Below are 21,332 nucleotides of genomic sequence, written 5' to 3'. Positions count from 1 at the left end.
GAGTTACCTTTGACTCTGGCCGAGCTCTCTGAAGCCCTCAGTCTCATGTCCCACGGAAGAGCGCCGGGGCTAGACGGGCTGACTGTGGAGTTCTTCCGGTTTTTCTGGGAGATGCTGGGACCTGATTTCACCAAGGTCCTAGCTGAAGCCCTTGAGATCGGTGAGATGCCACTTTCGTGTCGGCGGGCAATACTGTCTTTGCTGCCGAAGAAGGGGGATCTCCGTCAGATTTCTAATTGGCGACCGGTCTCACTGCTCAGCACGGACTATAAGATCGTAGCCAAAGCGCTTTCGCTGAGGCTCAAGTCCGTGCTGGCAGAGGTGATTCACCCTGACCAGTCCTATACTGTCCCAGGCCGGAGCATTCATGACAACATTTTTCTGGTCCGGGACCTGATGCACTACGCGCAGAGGACTGGTCTGTCACTCGCCTTCCTGTCCCTAGATCAGGAGAAGGCGTTTGACAGAGTGGATCACCGTTACCTTATGGAGACCCTGCGGGCGTTTGGCTTCGGCCCACAATTTGTGGGCTTTCTCCGGATGCTGTACGCCTCTGCAGAGTGTCTGGTGAAGATCAACTGGTCCCTGACGGCACCTTTTGTGTTTGGTCGGGGAGTACGTCAAGGGTGCCCCCTGTCTGGGCAACTGTACGCGCTGGCCATTGAGCCCTTCCTCTGCCTACTGAGGAGGAGGCTCACCGGGCTGGTGCTGCGGGAGCCCGACATGCGAGTAGTCCTGTCGGCATATGCCGATGACGTGCTCCTCGTGGCCCAGGACCTAGATGATCTAGAGCGGGCACAAGCGTGCCAAGAGGTCTACACCGCGGCCTCTTCTGCTCGGATCAACTGGTCCAAGTGCTCCGGCATATTGGTGGGTCCCTTACAGGTGGACTCTTTGCCCCCCACGTTTCGGAATGTCTCGTGGGAGAGCGATACTCTCAAGTATCTGGGAGTCTACCTGTCTGCTGCGGAGGACCCGGCCCCAGAAAACTTCAGTGATCTTGAAGAACGGGTCATTGCTCGTCTGGGGTCATGGGTGTATCTGTCGAGAATGCTTTCCCTTAGGGGAAGGACCCTGGTGATTAATCAGCTGGTGGCCAGTCAGCTTTGGCACCGGCTGATAGCCATGGGTCCGCCCCCCGAATTTATCAACAAGATCCAGAGGAGATTGATGGATTTTCTCTGGATGGGGAAGCATTGGGTCTCTGCGGGAGTTGCGTGTCTCCCTTTGGAGGAGGGTGGACAGGGAGTGGTGTGTGTCCGTTCCCAGTTACACACTTTCCGCCTCCAGTACCTGCAGAGATACCTATTCGCAGATCCGTCTCCGCAGTGGTGCCAGCTGGCGACCTTTTTCTTTCGCCAGCTGCGCAATATGAGGTATGACCGGCAATTGTTTATCATCAGGCCTGAGGGTTTAGGTAGAGACCTCTCGGTGCTGCCGGCATACTACCGGGACTTACTGAAGGCCTGGAAATTGGTCTCCGCGACCAGGAAGAAACAGGCGGTGGGGGTTGATATCCTCGCCGAGCCCCTGCTGTATAATCCGGCAGTGGGGGCTCGGATGTTGGATTCACCCTCTATTTGCCGCCGGCTAATCCTGGCGCAGGTGACCAGAGTCGGGGATCTCCTGGACTTTGAGCGGCGGGACTGGGTAGGAGCAGAGGAGCTCGCGCCCCGTATGGGTCTGCTTACTGCCCGCGTGCCTCGTCGTTTGATCCAGGAGATTAAAGATGCCATCCACCCCGACTCACGCACCTTCATCGAGGGGGTTTTGCAGACCGGAGAGCCTTGTCAACCTATCAACTTCAGCTCTCCGAATTTTTGCGTAGAACCCAAACCAAGGCAACCCCCTCGAGTTCCTATCTCCCCAAACCTCAGCAGGTTGGGGGATATGTCCCCAGCATGTTTTCGCGGCATGCCGAGGAAAGTCCTGTATTCTCTGGTGCTCCACATAGTGCACTACCTCGCCCTTGTCACCCGCCCAGATACCATCTGGAGGCGGGTATTTTTTGGGAACGAGGGCGAGAGACCCCGGTGGAGAGAGCTCTATTCAGCTTTGGTTCCCCGTCCCGCCGGGGATTTGAGTTGGAGGGTCCTCCACGGTGCACTGAGCACAGGAGAGTATTTGGCACACTTCACGGACTCCCCCGCCGCCTGTCCCTTCTGTGGCGAGCGGGAGTCTGTATTTCACATTTATTTGAGTTGCGCCAGACTGCAGCCCCTCTTGTCCTTCTTGAGGAGCCTTCTCCTGCAGTTCTGGTTAAACTTCTCTCCTCATCATTTTATTTTTGGGTGCCCAGTGTCCCGAGACAATAAGCCTAGGGATCTCCTAGTTAACCTGCTCCTGGCAGTGGCTAAGGTAGCCATTTACAAGACCAGGAAGCAGCGTTTAGAGAAGGGGGTCCCAACGAACATCGTGGCAGTGTTCCGGGCGCTGGTGCACTCCCGTATTCGGGCAGAGTTCACGTACGCCGAGTCCGCTGGGACGGTTTCGGAGTTTGCCTCCCAGTGGGCGTTAGGCGGGGTGCTCTGCTCGGTATCCCCCATCAGGGGTTCTTCTGAGTTAACCCTTCTTTTTTAAGTGCACTTTCTACAGTGCACTTGCTGATTCCCTTATATATTTGTTTGACTGGTTTTTCTTTGTTCTACTTGGCAACAAGTAGAATTGCTGTTTAACTGAATTGGCCGGCTTCGCCGGCCAATCAGTATTGAACCAGATCAAAATAGGCTGCTTCCCTCAGAAGTGTATGTGCAGAGCTCCAGGCATTTGGTAAGGAATCAGCTTTATTCTTTCTTTATTTGGTATTTTTTGGCTTGGATCTGTGGGGGAGTATACTGTGAGTATACTGGGAGTTTTATAGAGGGTTTTGGGTGCATTTTCAGGCTTAAAAACCATTTTTGGTTTTCACCCAGGGGCTGCAGTGATTTAACCCAGCATAGCTGCAGTTTAGCTGGCTGGAAAACTGCAGTCTCACCCCTCTCTCCTCCCTCACTACTGGAGGTTTTTACTGGTTGTTTAAACTTCCAATTTCACTCTTTTGTTTTTCTTAAGCTTGATTCCTTTTCTCACTTGCTATTGAGAGCTCTGTGTTTTTTCTATAAAGACTTGTAAATTGTGGTCTTTTGCTTACTATAACAGAGAGAGAGTTAATAATAAGAGGAAAAGGATTTAAAACTGCAGCAGGTTTTAAAAGCTGCTGTTTTTTCCCCTTGCAGAGAGATCTCTTCTTAAAGGGACAGTTTTCTCTCAATACCTCTCTCACTAAGCAATACCTTCCCCTGACTTAGAGGCTTATTTGTTATCATGCCTGGAAAGGGGAATAGGACTAGTGCGGCAACGGGGGCGACGCCCGGTTACAGAACACCAAAAACTGTGGCCCCTAGGAGCAACACTCTTAGTGACAGCCCTAGGCCTGGTCCTTCCAGTGCCCTGGCCACGCCTCCCCCAGCACCTGTTAGCAGCGTAACCCCTGCAGTCCCAGTTCAAACATGGGCGCATGTGGCAGTTGCAGGCGTTGACCCCAGCAACAACAATGCTGGGGCCACGCCCTGTTTGAGCAGGAAGCTTGGGGTGAGGTGCCCAATGTCACCTGGCCTAAACATGGAGATATATGTGAGGGCTGTGGCTGATGTGGTGGGTCCCTCTGCTGTGGTGGCGGCCAGCAAAATGTATGGGAGGGGCATTTTCTTCCTTCGTACGCTGGCTGCCACTCACTACCTGGTGCAGAAAGGCATCAGTGTAGGGGGGAAATACATCCCTATGGAACCCATGGAGGGGTTAGGCACAAAGGTCATTCTGTCAAATGTGCCCCCCTTCATCCCAGATTGCCTCATGAAGCCGTACCTGCAAGCCCTGGGAGACATTAAGTCCCCCATAAAAAAATTATCTTTGGGCTGCAGAGATAGGGCGCTGAGGCATGTACTCTCATTTAGGCGGCAGGTAAACTGCTGCTGCCAGGGAGCAATGAATCTGTGGAGGGTTCGTTTAGGGTGCCCTACGAGGGCATAGCATACACTGTGTTTTATGGCACGGAGGGGGTTAGATGTTATCTGTGCAGAGAGCTGGGGCACACTCGTAGGAGTTGCCTCAGAGGGAACAGAGGACCCATCCCTACTCCTGCACCCGCCCCTCCCTCTGCCAAGACACTCGGTACCGCTGTGCCCACCACAGCGGGGCCCTCAAGGGCCCAGGTCCCTCCTGAGACCGCAGGAGATGTCGCTGTCCCATCCGGAACAGTGACTTCTGCACCTCTTCCTGGAGAGCGGAAGGAAGGAGAGGGGGTCGCCCTGGAGCGGCCAGCCTCTGTTAGCACTGTCTCCCCCCAGGAGGAAACACCCTGTGCCACTGCGCCCACCGCAGCGGAGCCCTCGGGGGCCCAGGCCCCCGCTGGGACCACAGGAGATGTCGCTGCCCCATCTCGGACAGTGACGTCTACACCTCTCCCCCAAAGAAGGAGAGAGAGTGAAAAGGCCTCGAAGGCCCAGGCCCCCTCTGGGACCGCAGAAGATGTCACTGCCCCATCTCAAACAGTGACATCTGAACCTCTCCCCAAAGAACAGAGGGAGAAGGAAAAGATCTCGAGGGCCCAGGTCCCCCCTGGGACCACAGAAGATGTCACTGTCGCAACTCAAACAGTGACATCTGAACCTCTCCTCAAAAAAAAGAGGGGGAAGAACAAAGTCACCCCACAACAGTCACCCTCTGTCGCTGTCCCCCCCCAAGAACCCCCTAACCCCATTGTAAGCACCGTACAGGGTGAAGGGGAGCGGGAGGAAACTCCTGCTATGGAGACAGCGGCACCCTCTCCTGGGAAATCAATCCCCAGGAAGAGCAAATCAAAAACCAATAAGAGGGTGATTGAGGAGGTTGAGAGTGAACCATATTATGTTTACCCTCTGAAGTCTCGGAAGCGGAAAGAAAATCAGTTCCCCACAAGGTGGTCCTGTCCAACCCACTGGTTGGGATTGACCAGTGTAAGCCGGATCCCACAAATGTACAGCCCCCCCCCCTTGAATTTCTGGAAGGAATGCAGCTGGAGGTACCCGATGCCTCTGGTGACGTTGGGGAACCTCCCAGCGCCCCTCTCGGTTGGAGAGCATCCCCTGGAGAATTGTGCTTCGGTAAATTTGACATGCCGAGTGCACCTATCTTCAGAGCCAACCAAGATCCCCCTTCGGCTGTACCGCCTTTGGGTGACGCACATAGGGATAAAAAGCCCCGGTTTGCGTCACCAGAGGAAGGAGATGGGTTAGGGCTGACCCCTGTTGATGAGGGTTTGGAGGGTGTTGTGGTGAGCACTTCCGATTACATCTGGGAGTTGTCTGACTTGAACCCTCTTGGTGCAGAGTTTTGGGCGGGCACTTTGTTGGGAGTGAACGCTGGGAAAGACCCTCCCATTGAAGCCCTTGCTAAGGAGTGCCCCCCCATGGTTGGTGAGAGCCCTCCCACGGATGGTGGGTGCCCTCCCGCGGATGGTGGGGGCCCTCCCGCGGATGGTGGGGGCCCTTCCGTGGTTGGTGAGTGCCCTCCCGTGGGTGATGCGAACACCCATGGCATGTGTGTTTCTGTGGCCCCCGAGGACTCTCGGGAGACCACTGCCTCTGCCATGTCGCCACCAGCTGCCCCTGAACATCCTGACTCGGGGATGGAGGTGGAGAGCACAGTGGACCCCCTCGTGGAAACACCGAGGAGGGGATCCAATTTAGGGCTGAGAGAGGCCCCCGCAGAGAAGGAAGGGGGTCTTGAATTCTCCAGCCAAGAGGAGCCTGGGGAGTTGGGGCTCAGAGGGGAGTCCTCTGGCACCATGGAGTCGGTGGACTCCTCGATCACCATTATCCCTGCCCGGGAGCTAGATAGTTTCCTGGATGATACCCTCTGCAGACACGGACATACGAAGGTGCAGTTGGCCCTTGAGAGGTGGAAGGATGCTTCGGTCATTCTCCACTCTCTCAGAGTATATATCAAGGCTAACCACAAGGCCAAACTTTTTGGGACTATCGAACATACTCGGGTCCTAAAGTTTAACAAAGTGTTGCGAGAGCACGTAAAGGCTTCTCGGGGTGTAGCACCCTGAGCGCCGATGGGAAGCAAAACTCTTGATTACCAATGGCTTTGAGCATCGGTACGCTAAACGTAAATGGATGTAAGGACGGGTTTCGCAGGTTCCAGGTACTCTCCTTTTTACAAAAGGGAAAGTATTCTGTGAGTTTCCTGCAGGAAACCCATACCACTCCAGAGGCTGAAGCCAGCTGGCATCTGGAGTGGCGAGGCAGGGTCTTTTTCAGCCACCTCACTTCGACATCTTGTGGGGTGGTGACCCTGTTCTCTGAATCCTTTCAACCTGAGCTGCTGCTTGCCAAAGCTGTTGTTCCAGGTCGCCTGTTGCATATCAGGGTCCGACACGAGGACTACACGTTTAATTTCCTGAACGTGTATGCTCCTGCCAACGGACCCCTGAGAAGGCAGTTCTTCGTCAGAATGTCTGATTACCTGGAGACAGTCGACGCAGACGAATACGTGGTGCTCGGGGGTGATTTTAACTGTACCCTCGAGGCTCGGAAAGACCGGAATGGTCCGGAGCCACACCCGTGTTCTGCGTCGGCCTTGCGGGAGGTCATCACCCGCTACTCCTTGGTAGACGTCTGGCGAGAACAACATCCTGAGGCATCCACTGAGTTCACCCATGTTAGGGTGTTTAGGGGTGAACGGATGTCCTGGTCCCGGATCGACAGGCTGTATATTTCCAGCCACAGCCTGTCGCGAGCCCAGTCCAGTGCCATTAGGCTGGCGCCGTTTTCGGACCACAATTGTGCGTCCGTGACGGTGACGCTGCTACCTGCAGCACCCTCGGCCGCATATTGGCACTTCAACAATACGTTGTTGGAGGACAAGGGGTTTGCGACGACGGTCCGAGACTTTTGGATGGCCTGGAGAGGTTGCAGGTCAGACTTTGCCACGTTAGAGCAGTGGTGGGACGTGGGCAAGGTTCATCTTCGCCTCGTGTGTCAGGAGTACACAAAAGGTGCCAGCAGGCGGCGCGATGCTGAGATCGAGGCCCTCAGGGAGGAGGTGCTCGATCTCGAGAAGCGGCTGTCTGTGGCAGGAGACCAGTACCTGCAGAGTATGTACGTGGAGAGGAAGTACACTCTCCGGGACTTGGAAGATCGGAGAGCTCGGGGGGCATATGTGCGATCCCGCATCAACTTCCTTCGAGAGATGGATCGCGGGTCGCGCCTCTTCTACGCGCTGGAGAAAAAGAGGGGAAACCGTAGACATATCACATGCCTGTTGGCAGAGGACGGTACCCCTCTGACTGACCCGGAGAGCATCCGGGACAGAACCCGGAGATTCTATGTAGATCTTTTCTCTCCGGAGTCCATCCAGCCAGATAAATGCAGGGTCTTATTAGAGGGGCTTCCCACGGTCAGTGAGGATGGAAGGGAGCTGCTTGAGTTACCTTTGACTCTGGCCGAGCTCTCTGAAGCCCTCAGTCTCATGTCCCACGGAAGAGCGCCGGGGCTAGACGGGCTGACTGTGGAGTTCTTCCGGTTTTTCTGGGAGATGCTGGGACCTGATTTCACCAAGGTCCTAGCTGAAGCCCTTGAGATCGGTGAGATGCCACTTTCGTGTCGGCGGGCAATACTGTCTTTGCTGCCGAAGAAGGGGGATCTCCGTCAGATTTCTAATTGGCGACCGGTCTCACTGCTCAGCACGGACTATAAGATCGTAGCCAAAGCGCTTTCGCTGAGGCTCAAGTCCGTGCTGGCAGAGGTGATTCACCCTGACCAGTCCTATACTGTCCCAGGCCGGAGCATTCATGACAACATTTTTCTGGTCCGGGACCTGATGCACTACGCGCAGAGGACTGGTCTGTCACTCGCCTTCCTGTCCCTAGATCAGGAGAAGGCGTTTGACAGAGTGGATCACCGTTACCTTATGGAGACCCTGCGGGCGTTTGGCTTCGGCCCACAATTTGTGGGCTTTCTCCGGATGCTGTACGCCTCTGCAGAGTGTCTGGTGAAGATCAACTGGTCCCTGACGGCACCTTTTGTGTTTGGTCGGGGAGTACGTCAAGGGTGCCCCCTGTCTGGGCAACTGTACGCGCTGGCCATTGAGCCCTTCCTCTGCCTACTGAGGAGGAGGCTCACCGGGCTGGTGCTGCGGGAGCCCGACATGCGAGTAGTCCTGTCGGCATATGCCGATGACGTGCTCCTCGTGGCCCAGGACCTAGATGATCTAGAGCGGGCACAAGCGTGCCAAGAGGTCTACACCGCGGCCTCTTCTGCTCGGATCAACTGGTCCAAGTGCTCCGGCATATTGGTGGGTCCCTTACAGGTGGACTCTTTGCCCCCCACGTTTCGGAATGTCTCGTGGGAGAGCGATACTCTCAAGTATCTGGGAGTCTACCTGTCTGCTGCGGAGGACCCGGCCCCAGAAAACTTCAGTGATCTTGAAGAACGGGTCATTGCTCGTCTGGGGTCATGGGTGTATCTGTCGAGAATGCTTTCCCTTAGGGGAAGGACCCTGGTGATTAATCAGCTGGTGGCCAGTCAGCTTTGGCACCGGCTGATAGCCATGGGTCCGCCCCCCGAATTTATCAACAAGATCCAGAGGAGATTGATGGATTTTCTCTGGATGGGGAAGCATTGGGTCTCTGCGGGAGTTGCGTGTCTCCCTTTGGAGGAGGGTGGACAGGGAGTGGTGTGTGTCCGTTCCCAGTTACACACTTTCCGCCTCCAGTACCTGCAGAGATACCTATTCGCAGATCCGTCTCCGCAGTGGTGCCAGCTGGCGACCTTTTTCTTTCGCCAGCTGCACAATATGAGGTATGACCGGCAACTGTTTTTCATCAGGCCCGAGGGTTTAGGTAGAAACCTCTCGGTGCTGCCGGCATACTACCGGGACTTACTGAAGGCCTGGAAACTGGTCTCCGCGACCAGGAAGGGGCAGGCGGTGGGGGTTGGTTTCCTCGCTGAGCCCCTGCTGTATAATCCGGCAGTGGGGGCTCGGATGTTGGATTCACCCTCTATTTGCCGCCGGCTAATCCTGGCGCAGGTGACCAGAGTCGGGGATCTCCTGGACTTTGAGCGGCGGGACTGGGTAGGAGCAGAGGAGCTCGCGCCCCGTATGGGTCTGCTTACTGCCCACGTGCCTCGTCGTTTGATCCAGGAGATTAAAGATGCCATCCACCCCGACTCACGCACCTTCATCGAGGGGGTTTTGCAGACCGGAGAGCCTTGTCAACCTATCAACTTCAGCTCTCCGAATCTTTGCGTAGAACCCAAACCAAGGCAACCCCCTCGAGTTCCTATCTCCCCAAACCTCAGCAGGTTGGGGGATATGTCCCCGGCATGTTTTCGCGGCATGTCGAGGAAAGTCCTGTATTCTCTGGTGCTCCATATAGTGCACTACCTCACCCTTGTCACCCGCCCAGATACCATCTGGAGGCGGGTATTTTTTGGGAACGAGGACGAGAGACCCCGGTGGAGAGAGCTCTATTCAGCTTTGGTTCCCCGTCCCGCCGGGGATTTGAGTTGGAGGGTCCTCCACGGTGCACTGAGCACAGGAGAGTATTTGGCACACTTCACGGACTCCCCCGCCGCCTGTCCTTTCTGTGGCGAGCGGGAGTCCGTATTTCACATTTATTTGAGTTGCGCCAGACTGCAGCCCCTCTTGTCCTTCTTGAGGAGCCTTCTCCTGCAGTTCTGGTTAAACTTCTCTCCTCATCATTTTATTTTTGGGTGCCCAGTGTCCCGAGACAATAAGCCTAGGGATCTCCTAGTTAACCTGCTCCTGGCAGTGGCTAAGGTAGCCATTTACAAGACCAGGAAGCAGCGTTTGGAGAAGGGGGTCCCAACGAACATCGTGGCAGTGTTCCGGGCGCTGGTGCACTCCCGTATTCGGGCAGAGTTCACGTACGCCGAGTCCGCTGGGATGGTTTCGGAGTTTGCCTCCCAGTGGGCGTTAGGCGGGGTGCTCTGCTCGGTATCCCCCATCATGGGTTCTTCTGAGTTAACCCTTCTTTTTTAAGTGCATTTTTTACAGTGCACTTGCTGATTCCCTTATATATTTGTTTGACTGTTTTTTCTTTGTTCTACTTGGCAACAAGTAGAATTGCTGTTTAACTGAATTGGCCGGCTTCGCCGGCCAATCAGTATTGAACCAGATCAAAATAGGCTGGTTCACTCACCTCAGCACTACAGTATCACCTGCTGCTACTTCACTCACCTCAGCACTATCACCTGCTGCTTCACTCACCTCAGCACTATCACCTGCTGCTCCACTCACCTCAGCACTATCACCTGCTGCTTCACTCACCTCAGCACTATCACCTGCTGCTCCACTCACCTCAGCACTATCACCTGCTGATTCACTCAGAAGTGTATGTACAGCGCTCCCAGGCATTGTGGAATCAGGTTGTATTCTTCTTTTCATTTGTGTTATTTTGGAGTGAAACTGTGGGGGACTGTGTGTTTTGTAGAGGTTTAAAGGTTGTTTTTTTTGGGGGTTTAAAAACCGTTTTTTGGTTTTTCACCCAGGGACTGCAGTATTTTTCAACCCAGCACAAGCTGCCTTTTGGCTGGCTGGAAACTGTAGCTTTCAACCCCTCTCCCCTCCCCAAACACTGGTTGTTTTACTTCTAATTTCACTTTTTTTTCTTAAGCCTGATTCCTCTTTTCTCACCTGCAATTAAGAGCTCTGTGTCTTTTCTTTAAAGACTTATAAATTGTGTGGCTTATTGCAGCAGAGAGAGAGTAATAAGGGGAAAAGGGAGAAAACTACAGCAGGTTTTAAAAGCTGTCTTATTTTCCCCTCCCATTGCAGAGAGGTTAATTGGTTCTTAAAAGGACAGTTCCTCTTTGCACCTTTCTCTCTAAACACTACCTCCTCCCCTGACTAAAAGGCCTATTATTATCATGCCTAAGGGAGGTAGGAGTAGTTTGGCAACGGGGACCACACCCGGATACAGGACACCAAAAACTGTGATGCCCAATGTCACCTGGCCTGAACATGGAGATCTATGTAAGGGCTGTGGCAGACGTTGTGGGTCCCTCTGCTGTGGTGGCGCCAGCAAGATGTAAGGGCTGTGGCAGACGTTGTGGGTCCCTTTGCTGTGGTGGCGCCAGCAAGATGTCTTCCTCCGTACGCTGGCTGCCACCCACACCGTGGTGCAGAAAGGCATCCAATCAATGTAGGGGGGATCTACATCCCTATAGAACCCATGGAGGGGTTAGGCACAAAGGTCATCCTTTAAAATGTGCCCCCCTTCATCCCAGACAGCCTCTTGCGGCCGCACCTGCAAACCCTGGGAGACATTAAGTCTCCTATAACAAAATTGCCTTTGGGCTGCAGGGATAGGGCGCTGAGGCATGTGCTCTCATTTAGGCGGCAGGTACAACTGCTGCTGCCGGGGAGCACAGAATCTGTGGAGGGTTCCTTTAGGGTGCCCTACGAGGGCATTCAATATATTTTTTTCCTATGGCACGGAGGGGGTTAGGTGTTATCTGTGCAAGGAGCTGGGGCACACTCGTAGGAGTTGCCCCAAAGGGAACAGGAATCCCACCTCAGCTCCTGCACCCGCCCCTCCCTCTGCCAAGACACCCGGTACCGCTGTGCCTACCACAGCGGGGCCCTCGAGAGCCCAGGTCCCCCCCTGGGACCGTAGGAGATGTCGCTGCCCCATCTCGGGCGGTGACGTCTGCACCTCTCCCAAAAGAACAGAGGGAGAAGGTAAAGCCCTCGAGGGCCCAGGTCCCCCCTGGGACCGCAGAAGATGTCGCTGCCCCATCTCGGGCGGTGACATCTGCACCTCTCCCTAAAGATCAGAGAGAGAATGTAAAAGCCACCCTGGAACAGCCACCCTCTGTTGTCGCTGTCCCCCCCCAAGAACACCTTACCCCCATTGTAAGCACCGTACAGGGTGCGGGGGAGCAGGAGGAAGCCCCTGCTGGGGAGGCAGCGGCACCCTCTCCTGGAGAATCAATCCCCAGGAAGAGCAAATTTAAAACTAAAAACAAGAGGGCGTTTGAGGAGGTCGAGGTGGGTGAACCGGATTACGTTCACCCGCGGATGTCTCCAAAAGAGAATGCAACATCAGTTCCGCACGATGTAGCTCCATCCGGCCCACCGGTTGGGAATAACCAGTGTGAGCCGGATCTCATAAATGTACAGCCCCCCCCCATCGAAGATCTGGAGGGAATGCAAGAGGAGGTACCCGACATCTCTGGGGTCGAAGGCCAAAGTGCTCAACAGCATGAGGCCTTACCCCTAGAAATAGATGTTGGGGAGCCTCCCAACGCCCCTCTGGGTTGGAGAGAATCCCCCGGAGAATTGTGTTTCGGTGAATTTACCCCACCGGACACAAAAAAGATACCTGTCTTCGGGGACCCGGGGGTCGACCGTGATCCCCTTCCGGTTGTACCGGCTTTCTTATGACGCACATAGGGATAAAAAGCCCCGGTTTGCGTCACCAGAGGAAGGAGATGGGCTAGGACTGACCCCTGTGGGTGGGGGTTTGGAGGGTGTTTTGGTGATCACTTCCGATTACATCTGGGAGTTGTCTGACCTGAACCCTCTTAGTGCGGAGTTTTGGGCAGGCACTTTATTGGGAGTGAATGCTGGGATAGACCCTCCTTTTGAGGTCCTTGCTAATGAGTGCCCTCCCACGGGTGGTGAGAGCCCTGTCGCGGATGGTGGGGGCCCTCCCGCGGATGGTGGGGGCCCTCCTGCGGATGGTGGGGGCCTCCCGCGGTTGGTGAGTGCCCTCCCGCAGGTGATGCGAACACCCGTGGCATGTGTGCTTCTGTGGCCCCCGAGGACTCTCGGGAGACCACTGCCTCTGCCATGTCGCCACCAGCTGCCCCTGAACATCCTGACTCGGGGATGGAGGTGGAGAGCACAGTGGACCCCCTCGTGGAAACACCGAGTAGGGGATCCAATCTAGGGCTGAGAGAGGCCCCCGCAGAGAAGGATGGGGGTCTTGAATTCTCCAGCCAAGAGGAGCCTGGGGAGTTGGGGCTCAGTGGGGAGTCCTCTGGCATCATGGAGTCGGTGGACTCCTCGATCCCCGTTATCTCTGCCTGGGAGCTAGATAGTTTCCTGGATGAAACCCTCTGTAGACACGGACATACGAAGGTGCAGTTGGCCCTTGAGAGGGGGAAGGATGCTTCGGTCATTCTCCACTCTCTCAGAGTATATATCAAGGCTAACCACAAGGCCAAACTTTCCGGGACTATCGAACATGTTCGGGTCCTAAAGTTTAACAAAGTGTTGCGAGAGCACATAAAGGCTTCTCGGGGTATAGTACCCTGAGCGCCTATGGGAAGCAAGACTCTTGATTACCAATGGCTTTGAGCATCGGTACGCTAAACGTAAATGGATGTAAGGACGGGTTTCGCAGGTTGCAGGTACTCTCCTTTTTACAAAAGAGAGAGTATTCTGTGAGTTTCCTGCAGGAAACCCATACCACTCCAGAGGCTGAAGCCAGCTGGCATCTGGAGTGGCGAGGCAAGGTCTTTTTCAGCCACCTCACTTCGACATCTTGTGGGGTGGTGACCCTGTTCTCCGAATCCTTTCAACCTGAGCTGCTGTTTGCCAAAACTGTTGTTCCAGGTCGCCTGTTGCATCTCAGGGTCAGGCACGAGGACTACACGTTTAATTTCTTGAATGTGTATGCTCCTGCCACCGGACCCCTCAGAAGGCAGTTCTTCGCCAGATTGTCCGAATACCTGGAGACAGTCGACGCGGACGAACACGTGGTGCTCGGGGGTGATTTCAACTGCACCCTCGAGGCTCTGAGGGACCGGAATGGTACAGAGCCACACCCGAGTTCTGCGTCGGCCTTGCGGGAGCTCATCACCCGCTACTCCTTGGTAGACGTCTGGCGAGAACAACATCCCAGGGTATCCACTGAGTTCACCAATGTTAGGGTGTTTAGAGGTGGACGGATATCCTGGTCCCAGATCGATAGGCTGTACATATCCAGCCACAGCCTGTCGCGAGCTCAGTCCAGTACCATTAGGCTAACGCCTTTTTCGGACCACAATTGTGTGTCCGTGACAGTGGCGCTAATACCAGCAGCGCCCTCGGCCGCCTATTGGCATTTCAACAATACGTTGTTGGAGGACAAGGGGTTTGCGACGTCGGTCCGAGACTTTTGGATGGCCTGGAGAGGTTGCAGGTCAGACTTTGCCACGTTAGAGCAGTGGTGGGACGTGGGCAAGGTTCATCTGCGCCTCGTTTGTCAAGAGCACAGTAAAGGTGCCAGTAGGCGGCGCGATGCTGAGATCGAGACCCTTAGGGAAGAGGTGCTCGATCTCGAGAGGCGGCTGTCTGTGGCAGGAGACCAATTCCTGCAGTGTGCGTACGTGGAGAGGAAGTGCGCTCTCCGGGACTTGGAAGATCGGAAAGCGTATGTGCGATCCCGCATCAACTTCCTTCGGGAAGAGGGTCGCGGGTCGCGCCTCTTCTACGCGCTGGAGAAAAAGAGGGGAAACCGTAAACATATCACCTGCTTGCTAGCAGAGGACGGTACCCGTCTGACTGACCCGGAGAGCATCCGGGACAGAACCCGGAGGTTTTACGTAGATCTTTTCTCTCCGGAGTCCATCAAGCCGGATGCGTGCAGGGTCTTATGGGAGGGGCTTCCCACGGTCGGCGAGGGTGGAAGAGAGCGGCTTGAGTTACCTTTGACTCTGGCCGAGCTCTCTGAAGCTCTTAATCTCATGTCCCACGGAAAAGCGCCGGGGCTAGAGGGCTGACTGTGGAGTTCTTCCGGTTTTTCTGGGAGATGCTGGGACCTGATTTCACCGAGGTCCTGGCCGAAGCCCTGGAGACTGGTGAGATGCCCCTTTCATGTCAGCGGGCAATACTGTCTCTGCTGCCGAAGAAGGGGGATCTCCGCCAGATCTCTAACTGGCGACCGGTCTCACTGCTCAGCACGGATTATAAGATCGTAGCCAAAGCGCTCTCGCTGAGGCTCAAGTCCGTGCTGGCAGAGGTGATTCACCCCGACCAGTCCTATACTGTCCCGGGCCGGAGCATTCATGACAACATTTTTCTGGTCCGGAACCTGCTACACCACGCGCAGAGGACTGATCTGTCACTCGCCCTCCTGTCCCTAGATCAGGAGAAGGCGTTTGACAGGGTGGATTACCGTTACCTCATGCAGACCCTGCGGGAGTTTGGCTTTGGCACACAATTTGTGGGCTTTCTCCGGATGCTGTACGCCTCTGCAGAGTGTCTGGTAAAAATGAATTGGTCCCCGACGGCACCTTTTGTGTTTGGTCGGGGATTACGTCAGGGGTGTCCCCTGTCTGGGCAACTATACGCGCTGGCCATCGAGCCCTTCCTCTGCCTACTGAGGAGGAGGCTCACCGGGCTGGTGCTGCGGGAGCCCAGCATGCGGGTAGTCCTGTCGGCTTATGCCGATGACGTGCTCCTCGTGGCCCAGGACCTAGATTATCTGGAGCGGGCACAAGCGTGCCAAGAGGTCTACACCGTGGCCTCTTCTGCTCGGATCAACTGGTCCAAGTGCTCCGGCATATTGGTGGGTCCCTTACAGGTGGACTCTTTGCCCCCCCGCGTTTCGTAATATCTCGTGGGGGAGCGATACTCTCAAATATCTGGGAGTCTACCTGTCTGCTGCGGAGGACCCAGCCCCAGAAAACTTCAGTGAGCTTGAAGAACGAGTTATTGCTCGTCTGGGGTCATGGGTGTATCTGTCGAGAATGCTTTCCCTTAGGGGAAGAACCCTGGTGATCAACCAGCTGGTGGCCAGTCAGCTTTGGCACCGGCTGATAGCCATGGGTCCGCCCCCCGAATTTATCAACAAGATCCAGAGGAGATTGATGGATTTTCTCTGGATGGGGAAGCAATGGGTCTCTGTGGGGGTTGCGTGCCTTCCTTTGGAGGAGGGTGGACAGGGAGTAGTGTGTGTCCGCTCCCAGTTACACACTTTCCGCCTCCAATACCTGCAGAGATACCTATTCGCGGATCCGTCTCCGCAGTGGTGCCAGCTGGCAACCAGTTTCTTTCGCCAGCTGCGCAATATGAGGTATGACCGGCAACTGTTTATCATCAGGCCTCAGGGTTTAGGTAGAGACCTCTCGGTGCTGCCGGCATACTACCGGGACTTACTGAAGGCCTGGAAATTGGTCTCCGCGACCAGGAAGGAACAGGCGGTGGGGGTTGATTTCCTCGCCGAGCCCCTGCTGTATAATCCGGCAGTGGGGGCTCGGATGTTGGATTCACCCTCTATTTACCGCCGGCTAATCCTGGCGCAAGTGACCAGAGTCGGGGATCTCCTGGACTATGAGCGGCGAGACTGGGTAAGCGCAGAGGTGCTTGCGCCCCGTATGGGTATGCTTACTGCCCGTGTCCATCGTCGTTTGATCCGGGATATTAAATATGCAATCCACCCCGACTCACGCACCTTCATCGAGGGGGTTTTGCAGACCGGAGAGCATTGTCAACCTATCAACTTCAGCTCTCCGGATCTTTGCGTAGAACCCAAACCACGGCAACCCCCTCGGGCTCCTATCTCCCCCAACCTCAGCAGGTTGGGGGATATGTCCCCGGCATGTTTTCGCGGCATGCCGAGGAAAGTCCTGTATTCTCTGGTGCTCCATATAGTGCACTACCTCGCCCTTGTCACCCGCCCAGATACCATCTGGAGGCGGGTATTTTTTGGGAACGAGGGCGAGAGACCCCGGTGGAGAAAGCTCTATTCAGCTTTGGTTCCCCGTCCCGCCGGGGATTTGAGTTGGAGGGTCCTCCACGGTGCACTGAGCACAGGAGAGTACTTGGCACACTTCACGGACTCCCCCGCCGCCTGTCCCTTCTGTGGCGAGCGGGAGTCCGTATTCCACATTTATCTGAGCTGCGCCAGACTGCAGCCCCTCTTATCCACCTTGAGGAGCCTTCTTCTGCAGTTCTGGCTGGGTTTTTCCCCTCATCATTTTATTTTTGGGTGCCCAGTGTCCCGAGACAATAAGCCTAGGAATCTCCTAGTCAACCTGCTCCTGGCAGTGGCTAAGGTAGCCATTTACAAGACCAGGAAGCAGCGTTTGGAGAGGGGGGTCCCAACGAACATCGTGGCAGTGTTCCGGGCGCTGGTGCACTCCCGTATTCGGGCAGAGTTCACGTACGCCGAGTCCGCTGGGACGGTTTCGGAGTTTGCCTCCCAGTGGGCGTTAGGCAGGGTGCTCTGCTCGGTATCCCCCATCATGGGTTCTTTAGAGTTAACCCTTCTTTTTTAAGTGCACTTTTTACAGTGCACTTGTTGATTCCCTTACATATTTGTTTGACTGTTTTTTCTTTGTTCTACTTGGCAACAAGTAGAATTGCTGTTTAACTGAAAGATCAAAATAGGCTGGTTAACTTCGTTGACTCATTCAGAAAGCGAAAACCAGCACACGCCGTCAGGAAAAAGTTTATTTTACTGTGGGAGCTAGCAAACTCAAATTCGCCACACTTGTGGCGATTGGCGACAGGGTTGCCCATCTCGGCACTAGTGCATTAGATTAATTAACAACACAAAAATAGATGTTTAGTATAGTTTGAATTCCACCTCCAAACTCCCTAAGTAGCATTTTAAAGACAGGGAGGTTTTTGACATTTAAAAGTATAATGTTTCAAGATGGTTATGCCTGGGCCTGAGATTTTTTTTTAATACAGAAGAGGTCAGAATGACTTGCAGCACAAAGTACTCACAGAGTAATTAGTTGCAAGCTAGAGTTCAAGGTTTTTGAAAAGCTGATATCTCATGTTAGCATTACTTTACTCTATTAAATATATGAAAATCTGTTAGTCACAACCTTCGTGCTGTACCTGCTACTTCATACAGTGATTTTATCAATCATTTGAATGATTTTAGTTTACGTTTACAGAACGTTTCTTCTCAAAAGAGATGTACAAAGAGAGCCATTCAATTCAGGATTAATCACTATAGCAACTGAAATGTGGTGACGGAGAAGAGGGAGGTTGTATTCCTCTCAGCTTCCTACCAGCTGTCATATGCAACCTCTGCGGCATGAACCCAGGCCAAAATATAGACGTATCCGCACTGAGAAACCATATCTATATTTTGTATAAATTGGTACAAGTATCACACTATAAAAGAAGAACTTAATCCCTCGAACTCGATGACAGACACTTGGCACTCTCTCTGGTGTTTGACAGAGGCGTAACAGGATGCTTTGTAGTATTACCTGGATCAATAGTAAACTCCTCTTTATGTTATTGCAGCGTGGTGTAAATGAGAGGGCTAAGCTTGCTGTCAGTATTGCATATGCAGTGAGGCCCTAAGTACTATAAATACAGAAGGGAAGTTATTAAGAGCACCTTTATATCATATTTGTCTGAGAATTTCAATTTTTAACATTGCTGATATAAAGGCTTTCATTACAGTGCACTTGATTTGCAGTTTGCTTACACTGTTTTGTATTCCGTGAGAAGAGATGGGTCGTTTACAATATGTGCAATGTTTGAAGACAGAATTCCATTTAAATCCATTTCTGTAAAAGCAAATGGATATAATAAGATGTAATTGTATACTAGTGATTCACTTTAAAGCTGCAGTTCATGCTGCCGTTTTAAAAAAATAAATAAAAATTACATTCAATATGTGCATCACCAGGAGAGGGAGTGGCTCAGTGAGTAAAGACACTGACTGGCACTGAGATTTTGAAGCAGGGGAACCTGGTTCAACTCTCGGTGTCAGCTCCTTGTGACCTTGGGCAAGTCACTTTATCTCCTTGTGCCTCAGGCACCAAAACCATAGATTGTAAGCTCTACAGGGCAGGGACCCGTACCTGCAAAATGTCTCTGTAAAGCGCTGCGCACAATTAGCAGCGCTATACAAGAACATGCTATTATTATTATCAATACAATCTGCACACTGACAAGTGATTAGCTAAGTTGCCGATCGATCCGTTCTCCTGTAATCGATCGCTGAAGATTCAGTTTGGGAGTTTTTTAAATCACTGTTAGGGCTGCAGAAGACTACCCAAGATGCAAAGTTCTGTGTGGAAGATCATGTGACCAGGCAGGCACTAAATACAATTGGTGCACTGCTAGAGACAGGGCAGGGCTTTTAAAACAGTTAGATCCAAGAGCTGACACTCCTGAACACCAAAACATGGAGCAGAGGTAACCAAATAGGCTTAACCTTTATTAGTGAGCCTGGTTACCTCTTCACCGTCACACCCATCCCTCTAGAAAAGCTTTCTGCTTTCCGTAGTCATCAATACACAACAAAATACAAACTTTAGTGATGAAATTCATCTTGAAATATTGTCACCTACTGTAGATGCCAAGAAACCTAACTGGGCTTCAAATAGTAAATATGATTTCCATTATCTGATGAAAGAAGCACAGAAAGAAAACTTAAAGGTGGGATTCTATCTAGGGTATTATTAATTTTTTGTACTAGGTTTAAAGTAGGGGGTCTCGGGAAATGAACCTCATTAATTTTAGCCCCGGAACCCATTGCTTCCCAAGATACATACCTCCGAAGATGATGCGTTACTAGTGAATAATATGGCAGTTTAGAGGTCACGCTTCACACGAGCCAATAGGAAGTCGCTATGTCATCCATAGCGACTTCTATTGTCCTGCGCCCCATGGGACTTTTAAACTTGCATGAAGAACTGAGGCACCTTCCGAGTTATGTATCTCAGGAAGCAGGGGGTCTCGAAACTGAATTTAACGAAGTTCAACTCCAGAAACCCTATGCTTCCCACCTAAGGGATTTTTGTTTCCCTGTTAAATGCTCCTTTAAGTCACATTTACAATAAGCAGTACCTAAGCAAATAAAAAGTGCCTTGTAACCATGGAGTTTGACAGAAATGGTCAAGGAGTTGTGGAATAGGTACAAAAAAGTAACACCAAGGATATCACGTTTCACAGAATGATAAATAACCAACGCTGGTTAAGTACAATAGTAGCTTTAAAAAGACATATGTCCTTTGTGTTTAACCTCTTGCTATATTTTCAGATTGCTCCATGGATCAATTATCTGCCTAATATTTTAACCTATTCAGAATATCCAATATGTTATTAATTATATCAATTGTATCTGCAAACACAGTCTCCAAGGTTAGTACATTCCATGTTTTTTTGTCCTTCCTGTAAAGAAACCTTCCTTTGCTGCTGGTGAAATCCCCTAAACCCATGAAAATAACATTTTAAGAAAATAGGAAATGAACATGTAAGCTGCAATACCAAATGTATCCAGCACCCTAACAGTACATATTTCACAGTATAGCAAATGTGCATGTGGTAATATTGAATTATGTTGAAGCATCTTCAGCAGGTAAATCTAGAAATCCCTCCATCTACAGCCACACAAGAACGCTCCCCCAGAGTACCAACAGGAAACCCCTCTCACTTTGTACTTCATCCAAAAACCCACCCTCAGTAGCCTCAAGGGAAATTAACATGGAGATAAAAAAGTGTGGATAAGCAGAGGTGAGAGGGGAAAACCAAGCACACAAGGTCGACAAGCGCGCGCGCACACACACAAACTTTGTTCAGTTTTTATTATTTTTAAGGAAACTGAAATACTTAAAAGTAGCATGAAAGTCGGTGTGTGTTAGTAGCACTATTATAGTAGGTGAACTGTTTCCACATGTGCTGATAGTTGCTAGTCTTTCCAGGTAATCTCCCATGAGTTTAAATCTTACTTTCAAAGAGGTTATAGAAGACTTCGAAAATGCACAATGGCTAATTTTCTTTTCACTTCATGTGTCCCTTCCAGACAAGTCACTAATGTTGTTTAACTTAGCATCAAAACTCTGTGGAGAAGAGACACAGATTTGGAGTTGGTGCAAACTATCACAAACTAGTCTTGCCAGATACAGAAAAAAATGGTTTCTCCTTACCTTTATTCGATGGGCTGTGACATTAGCAGGGAGCTGGGAGAATTGATTTAATTCAAAGACATCTCGCACTGCCCACCGACTCAAGTGATTTTCTGCTTTGCTTGAACCAACCACATTTTGATTTGAATGAATATAAGCTACTTCCTCAACTCCATCTGAGAATAAAAATATGACGTTTCAAAAGATGTATAAACTTAATAATATACATCAATGTTGAAAATTATGCGATTTCTTGAACTCGTCCATTCACTTTAAAAAATAAAAAAAAACCTAGGCCCTTATTCTGTAAGCTGAAATAGCACCGTTTGTGTATTACCACACTTCACAGAATTAGGGCCTTAGAGACACATTCTTCACATCCTGAGAGGTGACTTTTGTGTGTTTCATCCACATTGTTCTTTAACTTGCACAAATACACACCGAGTACAGTATATTCTTTCCCACAGAGAA

General features: G+C 52.1%; 1 protein-coding gene across 4 annotated transcripts in view; it reads right to left on the bottom strand.

The window, feature by feature from the left end:
- Positions 1-21,332, bottom strand: part of ERCC6L2 (ERCC excision repair 6 like 2) — a 185,467-nt gene that overhangs the window by 52,620 nt on the left and 111,515 nt on the right. For 3 of the 4 annotated variants that reach the window (XM_075599141.1, XM_075599147.1, XM_075599151.1), the window contains one exon: positions 20,883-21,037. In XM_075599141.1, coding sequence (XP_075455256.1) covers positions 20,883-21,037 — 155 coding nt within the window. Of the gene's footprint in view, positions 1-20,684; positions 20,796-20,882; positions 21,038-21,332 lie in introns of all 4 variants that reach the window. The other variant, XR_012801572.1, reaches the window with a different exon arrangement.

The sequence above is a fragment of the Ascaphus truei genome, chromosome 1, assembly GCF_040206685.1.
Source record: "Ascaphus truei isolate aAscTru1 chromosome 1, aAscTru1.hap1, whole genome shotgun sequence".
Taxonomy (NCBI): domain Eukaryota; kingdom Metazoa; phylum Chordata; class Amphibia; order Anura; family Ascaphidae; genus Ascaphus; species Ascaphus truei.
The sequence above is the reverse complement of the archived record's forward strand: the minus strand, read 5'-3'. Positions and strand labels throughout refer to the sequence as shown.